We start from the raw sequence: 19,595 nt of genomic DNA, 5'->3' as shown, positions 1-19,595 counted from the left end.
GACCATTTAATGGACACTATTTTCCTAGTAGTGATTGATGCTAAATCTAAATGGCCTGAAGTTCGAATAACCAAAAACGCACCATCCACGGCTACGACAATAGAATTTCTAAATGATATATTCTCTACACATGGATATCCTGCTGTACTAGTTTCTGATAATGCCACAATTTTCACTAGTCAAGAATTTACAGATTTTTGCCAACAAAGAGGCATATTTCAAAAATTTATCGCCCCAGGACAACCCAGCAACCAATGGATTAGCGGAACACTATGTGCAAACACTAAAGACATCTTTGAAAAATTGTGCTGAAGATCCTCGAAAGAATATTAAATCACAAATTCAAGACATACTGTTTCGCTACCGAGCTGTACCTCTACAATGCGGACAATCACTGGCTGAACTGTATTTGAATCAAAAGATCAGAACAAAACTAGATGCTCTCAAACCTCCTAAGAAAAACACATCATTACATCCAGGTTTTCAACAAGTAAGCCGCTCATTTAAAGTGGGGGAGAGAATATTAGTACATTCCTTAGACGGCTGGAAGTTCGGAAAGGTTATTTTTCAACTTGGAGCTCTGCACTACAAAGTCAAACTGGACAACGGTTACATTGGCAAGAGACACATCGATCAGTTGAAGAGAACATCAGTGCCAGAAACAACAAACACAAACAGACAAAACACACTTCAGCTCATCTCCTAAAGAAAATACCAGTTTGCAACAACAGAACGTGACATTCAAGGACAATGATCTGGAAAATATAGAAATCAGGCTTCAACGCAGAGAAGATAACAATGATCAACTTGAAAATGAAGAAATCAGGCTTCAACACAGTGAACATAATAATCCTCAAACAGATGACAATGCTTCAACAGATGTTCCTCGCAAATCAGCCAGAACAAGAAAGCAACGGAAAAGACTGGACTTATGAATCAAATTTAGTGGGGAAGAAACTGTTGTATCTCTATGTTTAATTAGCTATGCATTTAATAATTTAATCATCTATTATTAAAAAAAAATGTGATTCAATTAATGTAAATAAACCAGTTACAAAATAAGGCTCATTTTTCAACTTACATTTATTTAACTATTCATTTCAATATATAAACTTACAATACATAACACCCCTCTACTCTGTTGGACACAGACCTGGAATTGTTTGTCACATTACTGCAAGTAAGGCCAACATGTGACCTAAGCCCTCAGGGCTCGTACCGTTTCTGGCATTTAGATTCTTTATGATCTACACCGCATCCCGGTCAAGGTCGAGCTTCTTGGCGCGGAGAATACCCTGGATGTAATGTGACACACAGGTCCAATTGTCCTCACCATCCGTCATCATCAGTATGACCGTGTCTACCGACAGCAGTCCTACTAACTGTTGAGCCTCCAGGCGGGGCCTTTCCCAGCGCTGGCAGTGGAAAAATGTATGTTCCACGTCATCGAGAATGCCTGGGCAGTATATGCAATCGGGTGACACGGCTTTGCCCATCCTGAACAGGTACGACCGAAAAAAGCCGTGTCCCGTCAGATATTGGGTGAGGTAGAAGTCCACCTCTCCGTACCGCCGATTAACCAAAGGTTGGACTTGCTGTATCCGTCGCCTGGTCCAGCGTCCCCGTGTCTCCTGTTCCCAGCCCTCCTGCCACAGCTGGTAGGTGCGGGTGCGTTCCTCTGTTCGTGCCTCGTCCTCCCCGGCGCCGGTAAATTGCCTTTCTCTCTGCCGCCAAAAGTTTGACGGGGATGACTCCAGCAACCACCAGGACGGCGGGCTCGGACACTGTTCGGTAGGCAGATGCTACCCTCAGTGCTGCCTGACGTTGCACTCGGGCGAGCCGCAACCTGTATGCCTCCTTATTTAGTGTGTCTGCCCACACCTCCGCACCGTACAAGAGTACGGACTGGACCGAAGACATTAACAGCCTAGCGGCCTTGTCCGCTGTACGGAAGATCTGATCCCGCCAGCTAAGCTTGCTGTCTACTATGACCCCAAGATACTTGGCAGAACAAATGGTTTTAACCCCCCCGTGGCACGATGGTGTCAATCCGTTTTTTGTCAAAATCACGATCTCGGTTTTGCTCAAAGCAAGCGAGAGACCGTGGTCTGCCATCCATGCGTTTATGGTATGCATAACTCGGTTTAGCTCTAGCTGAGCCAGCTCAACGCTGCCTGCGTACCCAACCAAAACAGTTTCCTCAGGCATTTCAGACCTCAGAAGGCTGTCATAAGCGACATTCCAGAGGTCTGGGCCGAGTATGGAACCTTGGGCAGCACCAGAAAGTGACACTCATCGTCCGCGGGCCTTCTGTAGTGTCATACGTGAGGAGGCGGAACCGGAGATAATCCTCTATGATGCGCATAAGGTATGCCGGCACGTGGAAGGTGTTCTCCACCCAGCATATCGCACCACCTCGCCGAATTAAATGCATTTCGCACATCGAGCGTTACGAGCAGCACAACCCTACGAGAGTAGTGGTTAAAATCCTCAGCTCTCATCACGGCTTGCTTCACCTCCTCAATCCATCAATTGTTGATCGCCCCATCCTGAATCCATATTGACGAGGGGAGAGGTCCCCCTCAGCAACAATGGCTGAGTTGAGCCGGTAACGGATCAATTTCTCGAGGACTTTGCCAGCCGTATCCAACATACACAGAGGTCTGTAAGAGGATGGCAGATCTGGTTCTCCCTTGCCCTTATTCCCAATTGAGATGTATTGATAATGATGGCAATAATACTGTTTATAGTCAAGCAAACAAGTTGGGTAAGTGCCTATATTAAAATAATTAGGGCTAAAATTGGCAGTGAGATACAGCTTAAAACTAAATGACAATACATTTTTTAAAATAAAGTTGACAGTAATAACATTATTATGAACTATTATACCAAAGTTCATGAAACCATTGTTGCATACTTTAGAAACAATGTCCTACTGACAAATAGAATTTTACTGAAAATCATCATGTTTGAAAGATAAAAATTCCTTGATATAGTAGATAGCCTTCCTGTTTAAAAAATCGGTCAATACATTTTTCAGTGATGACTTAATAGGCAAGATGCGTACAGTTTCGAAGGGAGGGCATTGAAAAGTTTGAGTTGTAAATATTTATAGCTGCGCTGTGTTGAGGCCAGTCTTAATGATGGTAACTCTAAATTATTCCTTAGTCTGGTGTAATGATTGTGAGTTAATGAGCAAGATGAGAATTGTTCAATATTTGATTTTACAAACATGATATTCTGCAAAATGTACACACTTGGTAAAATGAGAATTTTGTATTCAGGGAAAAAGGTCTTACAACTAACTACTTTTTATACCAGCTAGGATACGGATTGTTTTTTCTGTTTTTTTTTTAACGTTAACTGACCCACTACTACTGCCCCACAAAATTACCCCATAAACTAAGTGACAATGAAAGAATGCATACTTTTTCAGTTAGTGCATATGGGACTGGGCGAGCTTTCACAAACATGGGTCTTGTCCCTTAAACCGCTGTAAGTGTCATTTGTTGTGAGGTATTAGTCCTACTCCTGGTTCAAATAACTCTCTGAATTAGGTAATTCAAAAGATCTTCCAGTGCAGTAGATGCAGTATTGCTACTAACTGCTTTCAGCTCTGCCCGATCCAGAGTTTGACTTCTCTAATCCATTCTTTTACAAAAATTGAATCGAAATTTATATTCACTATGTAAAGTTTACCAACAAACACCTAGTTTTTGGTAATTTTTTGTGTAAATTGTGTAAATAAAAACATCAGATATTTCACCGCCTTCATCCCTAGAGAGTGATTGACCCGGGTCACAGAAATCACAAGAGAGTGATTGACACAAACCATGGTGAAAAGAAAAAACATAGCTCTGATATTCCCGTCATTTGCTGACGTCACCCTTATTGGAAACGCCATTTCACTATTTAGAAAAATTTATAAAAAAAATAACTAACAAATCAAAACAAATATTTACTTATATGGCAGTTATAATCAGTGATATTCAGTTTTCAAACTAGGTGAAATCAGCCTATGACGGGAGTATCACACCTAGATGTTTTTCCTTCCACCATGGACACACACTCAAAGTGTCATAGAGTTTTGAAGCATCTTTAAAGTTATGCTCAATCAAATAGGTCTTGTCAACATATACGTTTTTTAAATAGTGTTACCAGTACTTATTAAGGAATAAAAGTAAATTTTTATTTAAAACTCTAAAAAACCATGTTGATGTTGTATACAAAGACAACAAAACAACTTACCCTGACGCTATCAAAGTGGAGGGTACATGTTCCTGAAGCTCTGATACCAAGTTTCATTTCTTTCTTTCCAACTTCAAAACCAGGTGCATCCCTCTCCACAGCAAAACATGTAATCCCCTTGTATCCCTAGACATTAAGAGAAAACTTAATACAAGAGAAGAATTAGTCTGATAAGGCCATATTATTGGGTTATGAATCTACAAACCCCCAGCATAAATAAAACAGACTCCATTAGTAGATTGGTTAGTCTATGTCCCTAGTTACCATTATTATCAGCAGGAGCCTTATTTTTTAAGTTTATGTAAAATAAAATATCTACCTAAACACCAAACCTATTGGCACCAGACACACATCTTAAGATAGAAGATCAACTATTTTTTAAAAGGTAATAAATAGTACAGGCACTAAATTGATTGAGTGCAGTGAGTAAATAGTGAGTGCAGCCAAAGTTTGCAAAGACTTTCACCACAGTAACAAAGTTGTCTATAGGAGTTCATCATTGGCAAATAATACAGTTAAGTAGTTATTATGTTGGATTAAGACAATTATTACTCAAATTGACCTGGAGGAGTTTCACAAAGTTGTTATAGTTGATTGAGCTATCTTATTAGTTATGGTTATTATAAGTTTATATTCAAAACATAAGCATGCCCTACTGGTTTTACAGTGTAAGAAGGCAGTTTAAATTCTTAAACCCTACTAGCTACTCTCATCACACAGAAGTAAGATACAGAGGATACAAGCTTATGGGACAACCGTGCGCTTTTAGCTCTGGTATGTAGGCTACTTGTAACGAGCAAGAAAGCCTGAACGGCGATGACCACGTATTATTTTTGTATAGCAGTTGTAGCGCATAGGGTCTTCCTACAGCATGAGCACTGTAATATATATATACTACATACTTTATATACTAAGGGAAAGGAGAGAGGAAGGGATGACAAATAGAATTTGCTCTTGACACCAGCAACTGATGCTAAACACCACTTAAGTGTAGGTACCATATTTAATGTATCATCTGTATCTTACTTCTCTGTGCTCCCATAGACTAAATAAAGCAGCAAAAAAAAAGAACTAAAATAAAAATACTAAGCTTAAGGTTGGGTATTAATAGTTACATAGTATTTCTATTTTTATTTTAGATATCAAATATATCCTTTATATTTTAAGTGCATTTTTACAGTCATTCTTAAATCATTCAAATCGTAAATGAGATAATTGCTATTTCATCACTCCATACAGAAGCTATTACCATAGGTGGCATCGTGTAAGACCTAGGCCCGGGACCAATTTACTGTTTCATTTTCATATCCCCAGTGGCCAACGACACCATTCGTTCAAATTTGTATATACCGTATATATATAAAGAAATAAATAAAAATTCCTTTATTTATCAAGCGTTTCTCAGTACAACTGCTTTTCAGAACAACTTTCCTCAACAACAATAATTAAACTAACGAATAAATAAATAGAACAGTAACAAAACAGAAACAATACCATATAAATAACAATAATCAACCATCGGCGTACAATTCTTTTATCTTAACTCTAAAGGATGACAAAGCATATTTTTTTAGGCCAGAGGGGAGGTCATTGTACAACTTAGGGCCGAATTACAAGAAGCTTCTCCTTCCAAACTCAAGCCTCACTCTTGGAAGGTGAAGCTGGAGACTTCCATGGCAGGTACTGCGCTGAGAGACCTCCTCCCGGAAAGAGAGCCTCTCAAGAAGGTACTGTGGCTCCTGTACGACAAGAGCCTTGTGCACCATGCAGCACGTCATGATCCTGCAAACAGTGTCTACTGTTGTCATCCCCGCTACAGCTCTAAATGGAGTGATGTGTTCAAATTTTTTGAGGCAAAAATTGAATCGAATAGCAGAATTTTGCAGTTTTTGCATTCGGTTCATGTCTTCTACAGAGATGCTGTTTCCATAAGCAGGGAGACAATATGTAAACACCGACAGGACTAGTGACTGCATGAGGCGCAGCTTCGCAGATGCTAGCAGCAGACTTCTGAACCTGTACAGACCTCTCAGCCTTCCTAACGCGCACTGCGAAGCATGTGTGACATGGTCAGAGAAGGTGAGGCTGCTATCAAGCACAGCGCCAAGAGTCTTTGACTTGTCACACAAAGTCAGATTCCCCGTTGAGCACAACACTCACTCCTCTCTCACTGAGGGACTGCACCAAGTCATGTGGCGTTGTATGCATCACAGTACACTTGCCAGTATTGAGTTTCAACCATTTGCCTCTGACCACAAAAGGATTTTTTGTAGGTCAGAGTTAATGAAATTGAGTGAAGCTTGAGAGCTTCTAAGTGGACTGCTTGATGAGTCTGGGATGGCTCATAGGACAAGTGCAGCTGTGAGTCATTGGCATACAATTTAACTGTACAATGTTGCGCACAGCTAGGAAGGTCTGCTGTGTACAAATTGAATAGAACAGGCCCAAGACAGCTGCATTGGGGTGCAACCTCAGGGTTTAGGGTTAGTGCTAGGAACTCTCTTTATTGTCCAATTTCCTTGCTAATCTTTTAATTTATGAGACTTTTTTTGTGATACTAAAGTGATAGCCTTTTGATTATTTTCTTTACCAAATGTTATATTAAATTTAGATAGGATTGTTAAAAAAAAATGATACATTTAGTCTCTCAAGCACATGGCTTATAGCCTAATTTTAATGTCTTTTTGTTTCTAATTTCACTAAAAGTTTTTACTTGAATCAAAGATTTTATATAGGTTTTAACAACTATGAGGCTACTCGATCCACCTCAGATGTAATGTTCACAAATTTCCAACACCTAAATAGGCTAGTCTAAAATAATTAGATGGGGATTACCAAGTTCAATTTTCTTCTCTGAAAAACCATTTCTTCTTGCCTGTATGGTATACAAAAATTATTCCTAATTGTTCCAGGTCTTCTTACTATTTGAAATAATAAACTATTTTGGTTTAGCTTTCACTTTTTATTAGAACATATTAATAAGGAAAATGGAAATTCGATTAGTCTGCAGGTTTGCTGCGGAAGGGGTATTAATACCAATACTTTACACTCTTAAGAAAGCAATTACGGAGCAACAATGATGCTTCGTGTCACGCCGCTACAACAGTAGAACGTGTAGCGCCTACATACCGAACCACGGCAACCTCTGCAGCGACTTCTGGCAGAGACTGTACCGTTGGAGCTTATGAAACTTAGAGGTTATGAACCGCTCTGTTTATTTGATATTTAAAAGTTGGAGTTTGTGAAATTTGGACATTGTGAAACTGTGCTTATTTGAAAGTTATAGTTTTGTAGTTTATGAAGTTTGGAGGTTATGAAACGCACTGTTTATTTAATATTTTAGACGTTGGAGTTTGTGAAATTTGGACATTATGAACCTCACCCAATGATAGGATTCATATAAATAGGAGTGGGTTTATATATCAGGGGGCGCCAACATTACTCTCGCAAGTCTGACAAAAAACACCTTGCGACGGCACTTAGCAAACCTAAAACGACATGTGTATCCTTATTTTACAAAGTTTGGTAGGTAATGCATTGATTTAATATTCTTTCAATGATGACGGGGGTTATATTTTATACTGAAATCAGATGTTTTGCATTAGGCCTTGTCATAATATTTTGCCCTCCTTCTGTTCCTTGTTTAATTTGTTCAAAACTATTGTATTGTAAAACATATGATTTAATCTTTGTTTACATTTAGTCAAAACACAAAATGTTAGAATACTTGTTGTAGTACAGTTTTAGTTGATTAAAACCTTATTAATCTGAGGTGTTTATCATTACAATTTAATCAACTAACTCAACAACAAACTGAAGACAATGGATAAACTTCTGAAGCCCGGGAAACTTAATATTGACCCTAATACCAACAATGCACAAGAAGAGTGGATACACTGGTACAGAACATTTGGCAATTTCATTGATTCATTGACGCCTGCACCAAATGACAAGATGAAACTCAATTTTCTCGTAAACTTTGTTGGACCAAACGTTTACGGCTTCATATCAGAATGCAAAAAATATCAAGAAGCAATTGAAATTTTGAAACATTTATATGTAAAGCCTAAGAATGAAATTTATGCCCGGCATCGACTTGCCACGCGAATGCAGGGGGCTGAGGAATCATTAGATGAATTTTTCCAAGCATTGAAAATCACTAGTAAAGAATGTAAGAGTGAAAATTTAAAAACGTACGTTTTCATGTCCCTGGCCTTTTACTTCGTAGATACTGGATTTGTAGTTTATTATTATGTGTTTTAATATTTTTTGGGACGGGGGCAACATGTTACACACATTTATTTGGTTTTAAATAGGTTCTAGGTATTTTTTTCGTATTTTTAAAGTCTCGAAATTCACGACCATGACGTGTCCCTAGGGCACATTTTCCAACTTTCACGCTGTTTTTAGACTAATTATTCATGCCGAAATATATAAAGCCATATTTTTATGTCATCAATGATTATTAAATTTACATAAAAGGGGCATATTATAATTTTATTGGCATTGCAAACTGACTACCATGACAAAATAAGTCTGTCCCTCGATTTGGCGTCACGACCATTTGGGAACAATTTTCAACTTTGGAGCACGACAGTGGCAAGCCTGGCGTCGATGGATTTAGTTGGTTTTAGAGACTAGTTCGGGGTGTATGTCAGGATTGTAGTGCCGGTCGTTTCGAGTTGAAAGGAGGAATTACAAGATTAATAAAGGAAAGATTGTGTTTTTTGTAATTTTGGTGTGTCCATGACCGTACGTAGTCATTCGATGTAGTAGACATGGTGTTATTTTTTGTTTATTAGATATTTCAATTGCTAGATTAACCTAGAAGTCCACTTTGTATCCTCGAACATGAGGTGCAGGGCTACCGCCAGAACACAGCCAAATAACACGTAATTTCACGACCAAAGTTTCACGACCATCGCGGGTTTTTTCACGACCAATCCAGCCTTATGGATTATAGTGTGTTTGGTCGTGACAATAACTTTAATATAATTGTAAATTGGACGGTTTAGTTCAATTGAAACACATATTTTTATTATAACTAACAGTATAATTGAAGGATTGTTTAGAAAGATTTAGATTATTCCAGACAATTCACGACCGTACCGCTTGTCCCTGACCATCACGTTTATGATTTGTATCATAAAAATTTCAAAAATTAAAATATCGTCATATTTCAAAGTTTTATACACAAAAAAAGCACACCTCTATACAAACATAATCATTTTTCGGGTCTCAGGTAAGTTTTTTTGGAGTTATACAAACTTAAAAAGATTTTATTGGCTTATTTTCAATTTTTTGAGTTTTTTTATTTTTTTCTAGAAAGACCAAATATGCCAAAAGCTCAGTGACCTTTTTATTGTATAATGGTCATAAAAGTAAATTAGTTTATAGCAAAACATAGTTATAAAAATAATATTAACCATTTTTAATATTCATTTAAACGTCCGTTATGGTCGTGACAGGATTTTGTGTTTTTCCACTAAAGATGCTCTTTAAAATAAAAACTACCAAAGATATTGCGTTACCATGGACATTTTATGAAACTTCAAATGTTAATAAAATAAAAAAAATAATAAAAGTTTTGAAAAAAGGGGAAAAAAATTTGCAAAGTGCTTTTCCTGAAAACGTACGTTTTTAAATTTTCACTCGTAACTTTCAATCAGTTACGGCGGAACTGAATCGCAGTGAAAATATCAGAGATGCTTTTATCACTGGGCTTCGATCAAATTATATACGACAAAGATTGTTAGAGAAATCAACACTGTCGCTTGAAGAGGCTTTTGACCAAGCAAGGAGTATCGAAGTAGCTCAAGTTCAAGCAGAGTCGTACTTAAACAGTAGATTAAATGTCACCACTCAAATCACACAGTCAAATCGCGCAGAGAGCTATAGTGCGAACTCAAGCCAATCACCTAACGAAGCAAATTTGGGGGACAATACTTTGTTTTCAGCTGCAGTGCCGTCTCAGAAGTGTTATTTCTGTGGAGAAAAAAGACATGAGCGTGGTGATGTTTGTCCTGCAAAAAACTTCAAATGCTATAATTGCAATAAAATTGGCCATTTCAGCCGCGTCTGTAGATCAAAGAAAGATAATGTAGATAGACCTAAACCCTGGGGGGAAATTCCGCTAGTATTTGTGCACCGTCAAATAATAATTCAAAAAGTGTTTGTGCTTCATCCCCTCCGGTCTTATCTAAAGCTACATTATCAGTAAAGGTAAACTCTACTCTGGCTGATGCTTTGATTGATACAGGAAGTTCTGAGAGTTTTGTCAGCAAACAGTTTGTTCAACATCACAACTTGCCATGTCGTCCTGGAAAACTTAGTGTAGCTATGGCATCCACATCACTTTATTCTGAAATAAATGAGGTCTGTTTGGCAAAGTTAGAACTGGCTGCACTTTACTTTAGGTCCTACACTCATTCGAATTAAAATATCGATCGATGTATCGATTAATCGGTTGTTTCGTTTTATATATCGTTTGGTTAGTTAGGTAAGATTAACCTAACCTAACTAACCAAACAATATATCGAATGAAACAATCGAATAATTGATATTTTCATTCGAATGAGTGTAGGACCTAAAGTAAAGTGCAGCCTTAGAACTTTCAGGTCACGTTTATGAGGACGTAAAATTGTATGTCATGAAAAATCTGTGTGCTGACTTTATAATTGGCCACGATATCTTACAAAATCACTCAAGTCTTGAAAGGACATTTGGTGGAAACAGTGCTCCTCTCAAGATATGTGGCCTTGCTCAAGCTGGAATTGAACCGATTCAGTTGTTCACAAATTTAACTCCCAACTGTAAACCTATCGCAATTAAGTCGAGACAGTTTTCACCTGAAGATAGTGAGTTCGTAAAATCTGAAGTTAATAGAATGCAACAAGAGGGTATCATAGAAGAGAGTCAATCACCTTGGAGAGCACAAGTTCTGGTTGTTAAGGGAGAATCCAAGAAGAAGAGGATGGTTATTGATTACTCCCAAACTATCAATAGATTCACTGAGCTAGACGCATATCCTTTGCCGAAAATTGAAACAATTGTCAACGAGGTGGCTAAGTACAAATTTTATAGCACCATAGATCTGAGCTCAGCGTATCATCTAATACCAATTGTGGAAGGTGAGAAACCATACACCGCCTTTGAGGCAGATGGTCGATTATTCCAATTCAAACAAATCCCGTTCGGTGTAACTAACGGAGTGCCTGCTTTCCAAAGAGTCATTAACGGAATCATATCACAGGAAAAACTAGTAAAAACCAAGGCTTATTTAGATGACATTACTATTGGGGGAGACAGTGAAGAAGAACATGATCGGAACCTTGAAGCCCTCCTAGCGGTTTCCCACAAGTATAATTTGACGATTAACAATGAAAAAAGTAAGTTTCGCCAGAAGTCAATAAACTTACTTGGGTACTTGATATCTTATCGTTCCACCAAACCTGATCCTGAACGTCTCCGACCACTCATGGAACTCCCAGTACCAAAGTGAACCATGCCCTTGTGCCTGCACCCAGACTAACGAAATGGAAGCGTGATCCATGCGCAGGCCCGAGGAGCGGCTCACAAAACCTTACTTGACAAAATGAGAACCATGGATGGAGGTTCAAGAACAACACGCCATTTGAGAGAAACGAGCTGTAATTAACCATATAAATAAACAACCACAACAAAACATCAACAATAATACATGATACTCTCAAATAACTTTAAAGGATTTGGTCACCCATCTAAGCTGCTGACTTACAGTTATTTCTCTTATTATTCAACATAGGCCAAAGGACCTTACTAGCTTTTACCTTTCAAAAAAAACTTTTAAATTAACAAATTACAACAATGATATATATAATGACTCTTTTTAAAAAAAATCATTTCATCTGGTAACTATAGAAAATTTAGGGGCCCCAAATTAGAATTTAATAGAATATTTAATAAAATTATAAAATTAAAAAAAAATCAACAAGTAGCCTAAAGAATTTAAAATTTAAAAAGAATAACAATTAATAAATTTCTGTGCACAAATTAACAAATAACAAAATTTCCAAGTCCAGGACGGTGGTTAGCAATAATTAATTAGGGCTAAAACTTGCGGAATTTGCGGTACTAGTTCATGTTTCTGGGCGAGCAGCACCGGAGGGGGAAGCAGGCATGACGGAAGAGGGGGGCCAAGATCCAGGGGTGGCCAAGAGTTGTAATTCCCACTCCGCCAAGGCTGATGCAGACTACCGGTACTCCATGTTCCTCCTCACGGGCCCCATCAAGGTGCCGGTGGCACGAATAGTTACTCCATGATTGACATAAGTATCCTCTTGAACAAAAATGTGGCGAATAACATTAAAAACATGCCACAAAATTAAGATGGAACAGGATAACAAAATATGCCGACCGAAGTATTGAACAGCCACACAACCTCTGAAGTGCTTGGCGGTGGGAGTAATAAGAACAAAAATCCACAGCCTTGTTCGGGGTCATGGAAGTAACAAACGAAACACTGAACTAGCCTACTATAAAAAAACACTTTGACCATTGATCATGAGTCGTGACATTCGCTCGGTGGAAATAGTCACGGCTCAACCTCCCTCCCCAAAAGAGGACACTCCTCTCCAAAAGGGACAAATAAACAAGCCTCTCCCCCACTTCCTGAAAAGAGATTGACCTGAAAGACAACTCAAGTGTCTGTGGTGGGGAACGCCAAGGGACTTCCAAACTGAGGGGAAAACTCACCCCCAGGGTTTGCTCTGGCCAGAGCTGGAAAATTTTGTGAGGGAAATTCCTTCGCAGAACACAGGGGACAGGAGAAGTGATCAGGTTCTCTGGCCCAGTGCACTTCCCACCAAGACACAAGAGGAAAGAAAATTGCCTACGGAAGAGTTCCGCGGAAGGGCTTGAGATGAGAAATGTGCGCCCTCCGGAACACTTTTCCAGTCCGCGGATCACCAAGCTCCGCCGTGACAGGCGTCAAAAACCTCAGGATGCGGTGGGGACCTGACCACCGATGACACAACTTGGCAGCTCTCTTGTCCACAGCCGAACTGGCCGGATGAGCTTTACAAAACACCAAATCCCCCACCTGGAAAGGGTTGTCTATTCTACCACGATTGTGCTTCCTCCGGACCAATTCCCTAGCTCTGATCAAGTTTCTCCTGGCCGCTTGCCAAGTTGCCTTGACATCAGCCGCACCAGGAGGTGGCAGAAGGTCGCCAATTCCCCACACATTCGCTAACGGGTTGTTAGGCGGATAGCCTAGAAACAGCTCGAAAGGGACCGCCTTGTGACTCTCATGGTGAGCAGTATTGAAAGCAAACTGAAGCCAAGGGAGTTCCTGATCCCAGGTGGTCTGCTTGTCAGCATGGAAAGCTATGAGAGCGGAGCGAAGATTGCGATTGAACCTTTCAGCATGAGAAGGCTGTGGATAGTAAGGGGAAGTAGTCACATGGCGGATTCGAAGTACCTGCACGGTGAGCTGTGCAGTGGCATTCCTTAAGGGGAAAAGCCAACAAAACTTGGAAAAGGCATCCACACAAACAAGCAGGAACTTATTTCCTGACTTGCTACGCGGGAGAGACCCTACATAGTCAATGAAAACCTTCTCCAAAGGTCTTTCCGCCACCTCAGATGACAACAAACCAAACTTAGTGTTTTGAGCGGGCTTGCTCAGTGAGCACGTTTGACAAGAACGCACCCTAGCAGCAAGATCCCGATCCATACCCTTCCAGATGAACATTTCCCTAACCTTCGCAATGGTCTTGTGGATACCTAGATGCCCACCCACAGGAGAAGAATGAAAATACTCAAAGACCATTGGGATAAGAAGACTAGGCAGCACAACTTTAGGTTTCCCTTGCTGTCGAGCGCGACAGCAAAGGGCACCCTGGGACAGAAAATATGGGGGGGTGGGCTCCCCCATTTTGAAGCTCACCAATGATCTTTGCCAGCTCAGGATCCTTCAGCTGATGGGGAATGAAATCAGAAAAAGCGAGCGGAAAATCCAAGAGCACAGAAGGATGATCGTCGGGTGAATGGTACATCCTAGATAGTGTGTCCGCAATCACATTCTGAGTGCCTCGAACGTGTTGCACTTGGAACTTAAGGGACGATATTTGGACAACCCAACGACCAATTTTCCCAAGCTGGCGTGGATGTGCAAGAAGCCACGAGAGTGCCTGGTTGTCGGTTTCCAATAAAAACTCTTTGTGCTCCAAAAAGCGTCTGAATTTATTGACTCCAAACACGACAGCCAAACACTCGAGTTCATACACAGAAGAGCTTTTCTTTTCGCAGGGACTCAAAGTGCGTGAGGCGTACGCAATTGGCTGCCTAACACCATCCACCTCTTGTGACAACACAGCTGCAATTGCGACGGAGGAAGCATCCATTTGCAGGACAAAGTTTTGATTGAAATCCGGCATCGCCAAAACAGGGGGCTGCATGATAGCCTCCTTGAGAAGGTCAAAAGACGTCTGCTGCGCTTCACCCCAGACAAACTTGGCGCCCTTCTTCCAAAGCTCATTGAGAGGAGCCGCCAATTCAGCAACATTGGGGATGAAGCGTCAGTAAAAACCTACCATGCCGATGAACCTAGCAATACCCTTGACATCTCTGGGAGGAGGAAACTCCCTGATAGCCTGGGTTCTAGCGGGGTCGATGCAGACGCCTCTATGAGAAATAAGATGACCAAGGAACGAAATTTCCGGCTTTGCAAAACTAACCTTGTCAGGATTCACGGTAAGGCCAGCCCTATTCAATCTACTCATGACTTCTTCAAGATGAATCAGGTGATCTTCGAAACTCTCACTGTACACCAAGAGATCGTCGAGGTAATTGAACACAAACTTGAACTTGACATCATGAAAGATGGAATCAAGGAGTCTGGTGAGAGTCTGGGCCCCCACAGCAAGACCCATCGGAACTCTTGTGAACTGATACAAATTCCACGGAACGCAGAAAGCAGTGAGAGGTCGAGACTCAGGTTTCAAAGGAATCTGATGATAGGCCTGATTCAGATCAAAAACGGAAAAATACTTGGCCTTACCGAACCAATCAAAAGCAGAATGCAAATCGGGGAGAGGCACAGAGTCGATTTCAATTTGCGCATTCAATTTGCGATAGTCCAGAACCATTCGGGAATTGCCATTGGGTTTTGGGACGAGAAAAGCTGGACTAGCGTATATTGTATATTAAACACCAAATTTAATAACAGTTATTTATTAACAAGTTTAACAAGGATTCATAATGTAAAGATGTAGTAACTCTAACTGAAGTCTTATTCTGTTTGTTTTTCATTCATAATAAACAAAGAGCATTTAATTTAATATTATCAGCTGATTGTATGTACAGGATATAATAATCTTCCCTGGAAAAGAATCAGCTTATTGCCTCTTCAGTATTCTCTGAGATCTTCTTATTACAGATGATGGATAAAAATTCTTTGTCCTGTGTGATGCTTGAGGAGAGTCATTTGGTTTGTTTACCACTTGTGCATGTTTCTGTGACTCAGACTCTGAGGCTTCATCGGACTGTTCATTTGAAGATACTAGTGTAGAGCGCATTTGATCAACATGGCATTTAACCATTAAACCTTCAACTTCAACTTCATAATGGCAGTTTCCTAAGATTTTGACCACCTTACCAAATTTCCATTTAGGATGATTACTTCTGTAGTCTCGAACTTGAACGTTATCGCCGGTGCTAAAACATCTCAAGGCACCAACGCCTTCTGTGTCAGAGATCCTTTTCGAATTTAGCAGATCAATTCTCGTACGTATACTCCGTTTGAACATCATCTCCACAGGGCTTCTTCCTGTGCTTATGTTCATAACTTTACGGGTTTGTAGAAGGAATCTACATAGGTTTGTATGGATGTCTCCAGATTCTTCAGCCATTGCACTTAGTTTCCTTTTTAGAGTTTGTACATAACGTTCCCCTTGTCCATTTGAAGCTGGGTGATATGGTGCCATCAGTTTATGTTGAATACCATTGGATTCCATAAAATGTTTAAATTCATGTGAAATGAACGCAGGACCATTATCACTAACAATTGTACTTGGAATGCCGAATCTTGCAAACATTTCTCTTAAGATTCTTATAGTAGAGAAACTAGATATGCTTTTTGTTTCCTCTACTTCCAACCACTTTGTATATGAATCTACTGCTATGAAAAAGTATGTACCTCTGAATGGTCCTGCATGATCTATGTGCACCCTTTCCCAAGGAATATTGGAGTTTGGCCATGGTTCATGGTACTTTGGAGGAACGTTTTTATTCAATGCACATGGTTTACATGAATTTACATAGTTTTCTATATCAGAATTCACTGTAGGCCACCAACAATACTGCCTGGCTAGCTCTTTCATTTTTGTTATGCCTGTGTGAGCTTCATGTAGTTCTTTCAGAATAGTTTTTCGTAAAGCACATGGAATTACAACTCGAACTCCTCTAAATAAACATCCATTTTCAATTGACAGTTCTCCCTCTAAACCTTTGTATTGTTCAGGCTTCGTAATGTAAGAGGATGTCATTAGTGCATTGTATACCAACTTTAATTCTGGGTCGTTCATAGTTTCCCTTCTTACTTCATTACTTGTGACAGGAAGGGAATTCAGTTGTACTTGTAAAAGGTATTTGTCTGATACTGTTTCATCTAAAGTTTCTTGATGATCACATGTATTGTTAACAGGAAACCTTGACAAGAAATCTGCGTTGACATGATTCGATGCTTTACGATACTGTATTTCGTAGTCAAAACCTGACAGAAATACAGCGTAGTGTAACATTCGAGTGGCGGTTAAGGGTGGTAGGCATTTTGAGGGATGGAAAATAGAAGACAATGGTTTGTTGTCGGTTATAAGTGTAAACTTTCGACCATAGCAGTAATGGAAAAACTTATGAACACCCCAGTAGATCGCAGTCGCTTCCTTAATAATGTGGCTGTAATTTTGTTCTGCTTTACTTAATGTCCTTGAAGCAAAAGCTATAGGTCGTTCTGTTCCATCCGGCATCTTGTGAGATAAAACAGCAGATAGTCCATGAGGCGAAGCGTCCGTTGCCAGTATCAGTGGTAGGTTTGGTGAAAATGTCGTAACAACCCTCTCTGTTGTGATTTCCTTCTTAATGCCCTCAAAAGCATCATTACATTGTTTTGTCCATGTATAGGTTTTCTTCTTATGTAGCAGCTCATATAATGGATGTATCTTAGTTGCGAGGTTGGGTAGAAACCTGTGATAATAGTTTACAAGCCCAAGAAACTGCTTCAATTCAGTAACGTTAGTGGGTATGGGACATTTCAAAACAGCTTCTATCTTATCATGGCTCTTATGCAATCCTTTTCCATCAATTTTGTATCCTAAGTAGTTCACAGACTCTTGAAAAAATTTACTTTTATTCTTGTTTATGTGCAAGTTGTTTTCCTTCAAACGTTCCAACACCTTGATCGTTCGTAGTTTTGTTTCTTCAATACTCCTTCCTTGAACTATTATATCATCAAAGAAAACAGCAGTACCTTCCAGTCCATTTAAAACTGAGTCCATGTAGCGTTGCCATATGTTTGGAGCTGTTTTTATTCCAAACATAAGTCTATTTACCTTAAAAACTCCCATATGGGTACTTATAGCTTGAAGGTTGGCACTTTCATCGTCCATTTGAAGGTGTAAATACGCCTTATGTAAGTCCAAGGTTGTAAAGTATTGTCCTCCATTTAACTTGTCAAATATCTCTTCAATCCTGGGAATAGGATAGTGATCATTTTGCAGTTGGGAATTTACAGTTACTTTATAATCAGCACATATTCTTACTGTTCCATCTTCTTTCAATATAGGTACTATGGGTGTTCCCCATTCTGAATTGGTTACCTTTGAAATGATGCCCTTTTCTTCCAGTAAGCACAATTCGTCTTCTATTTTAGTTTTTAACGCAACAGGAGGGACACGGTATTTAATAAAAATGGGTCTTGAATCAGGCTTTAATGGAAGATTGACTTGTTTATCTGGTGCAATTCCTACTTCTTTTGTAAATAGGGATTCATATGTGTCAAAAATGTCTTGTTTTATATCATTTTCCTTTAGGACGTTTTGCTTGTAAGAACTAGGACTCGCCATGTGATTTACGTCATGAATAGATATGTCAAAGTTACGAATCCATTCACGCCCAAATATATTATCAACATTATTTTGTACAACAAAAATTCTACCTACCATTGTTTTCGAACCTAACTGAACTTAAACTTCACTTGTTCCACTTAACTTAATCGATTCCCCTGTGTAGGTTTTTAGCTTAACATTTGGGACTTCTGTAATTTTCTTGTGTGGGAATAATCGTTTGAAGGTACTTAATGACATAGATGATACAGCAGCTCCCGTATCATAGTCCATTGAGCATTGTACTCCATCTAGAAGCGGTGTTACTAAGTATTTGTCATTGAATTTGGATGACAAAGAATTGAGTTGTAGCTCTTCAGTGATAGTGAAAGAATTACTTGTACCATCTAATTCTTCATTTTCACTGGAATAATCTTTTTCCGTAGAGTCCATTTGTTTTTTAAATGCCTTACCTTTGTTCATTTTACTCGCCTTCAAACAAACAGCAGCAGTATGACCCTTACCATTGCATGTAAAACAAGTGGCATTGCGTAGCTTGCATTCATTTGCTTTATGGTTAGATTTACCACACCTAAAACACTTGCCTTTCAAATCATCTATTGATACAAAGCTGTCGGATTTTGATTGTTTTTTTATGGTTTTACTAATTTTATTTACAATAGCTGGTGATGACATTTCATTGTTACCTTGTTTCGATATCTCGAAAGATAAGGCTAACTCATACGCCCTTTGTAAAGTCAAGGAATCTTCTTGTAGAAGCCTCTCTCTTATCTCTTTGCTGTACAAACCTCTAATGAACTGGGTGCGTAAGTGGGTGTCAATCGTACTGGATTTGCATTTTGTACAGGAAAAATTACAGTGTAGAGTCATGCTACGAAGTTCTTTCATGTATGTGGCAATAGATTCACCCGATTGTTGTGAACGCGTGTAAAACTTATGTTGTTCAGCAACTTCATTTGGAGTTGGACAAAGGTAATCTTTGAGTAGCTTGACCAGTTCATTATACAATTTAGTATGTGGTAAGTCTGGGGCGCATAAATCATTTAAGAGTTGAAAATTCTTTGGACTGAGGCAGCTAATTAACACCTGCACGCGTGTTTTGTCATCATCATCTCCCCCTAATCCATTCAATTCAAGATAGTTAGTGAGCCTAAGTAAGTAGGTTGTAAATGTTTCATTACCTTCATCATAAGGTTCCAACTTTTGAAGTGGGGGACGAATCTTTTGTTCCTTTTCTTCACTAAA

General features: G+C 39.4%; 1 protein-coding gene across 1 annotated transcript in view; it reads right to left on the bottom strand.

The window, feature by feature from the left end:
- The window catches only part of LOC129004648 (short/branched chain specific acyl-CoA dehydrogenase, mitochondrial), an 87,213-nt gene that overhangs the window by 35,103 nt on the left and 32,515 nt on the right, over nucleotides 1-19,595 (bottom strand). Inside the window, exon 6 of the mRNA XM_054433225.1 lies at nucleotides 4,249-4,374. Coding sequence (XP_054289200.1) covers nucleotides 4,249-4,374 — 126 coding nt within the window. The remainder of the gene's footprint in view (nucleotides 1-4,248; nucleotides 4,375-19,595) is intronic.

This window comes from Macrosteles quadrilineatus, unplaced genomic scaffold, assembly GCF_028750875.1.
Source record: "Macrosteles quadrilineatus isolate MER2022 unplaced genomic scaffold, UCM_ALF_1.0 Scaffold_1__1_contigs__length_201487025, whole genome shotgun sequence".
Taxonomy (NCBI): domain Eukaryota; kingdom Metazoa; phylum Arthropoda; class Insecta; order Hemiptera; family Cicadellidae; genus Macrosteles; species Macrosteles quadrilineatus.
Note: the sequence above shows the minus strand (reverse complement) of the source record. Positions and strands in the feature narration are given on the sequence as shown.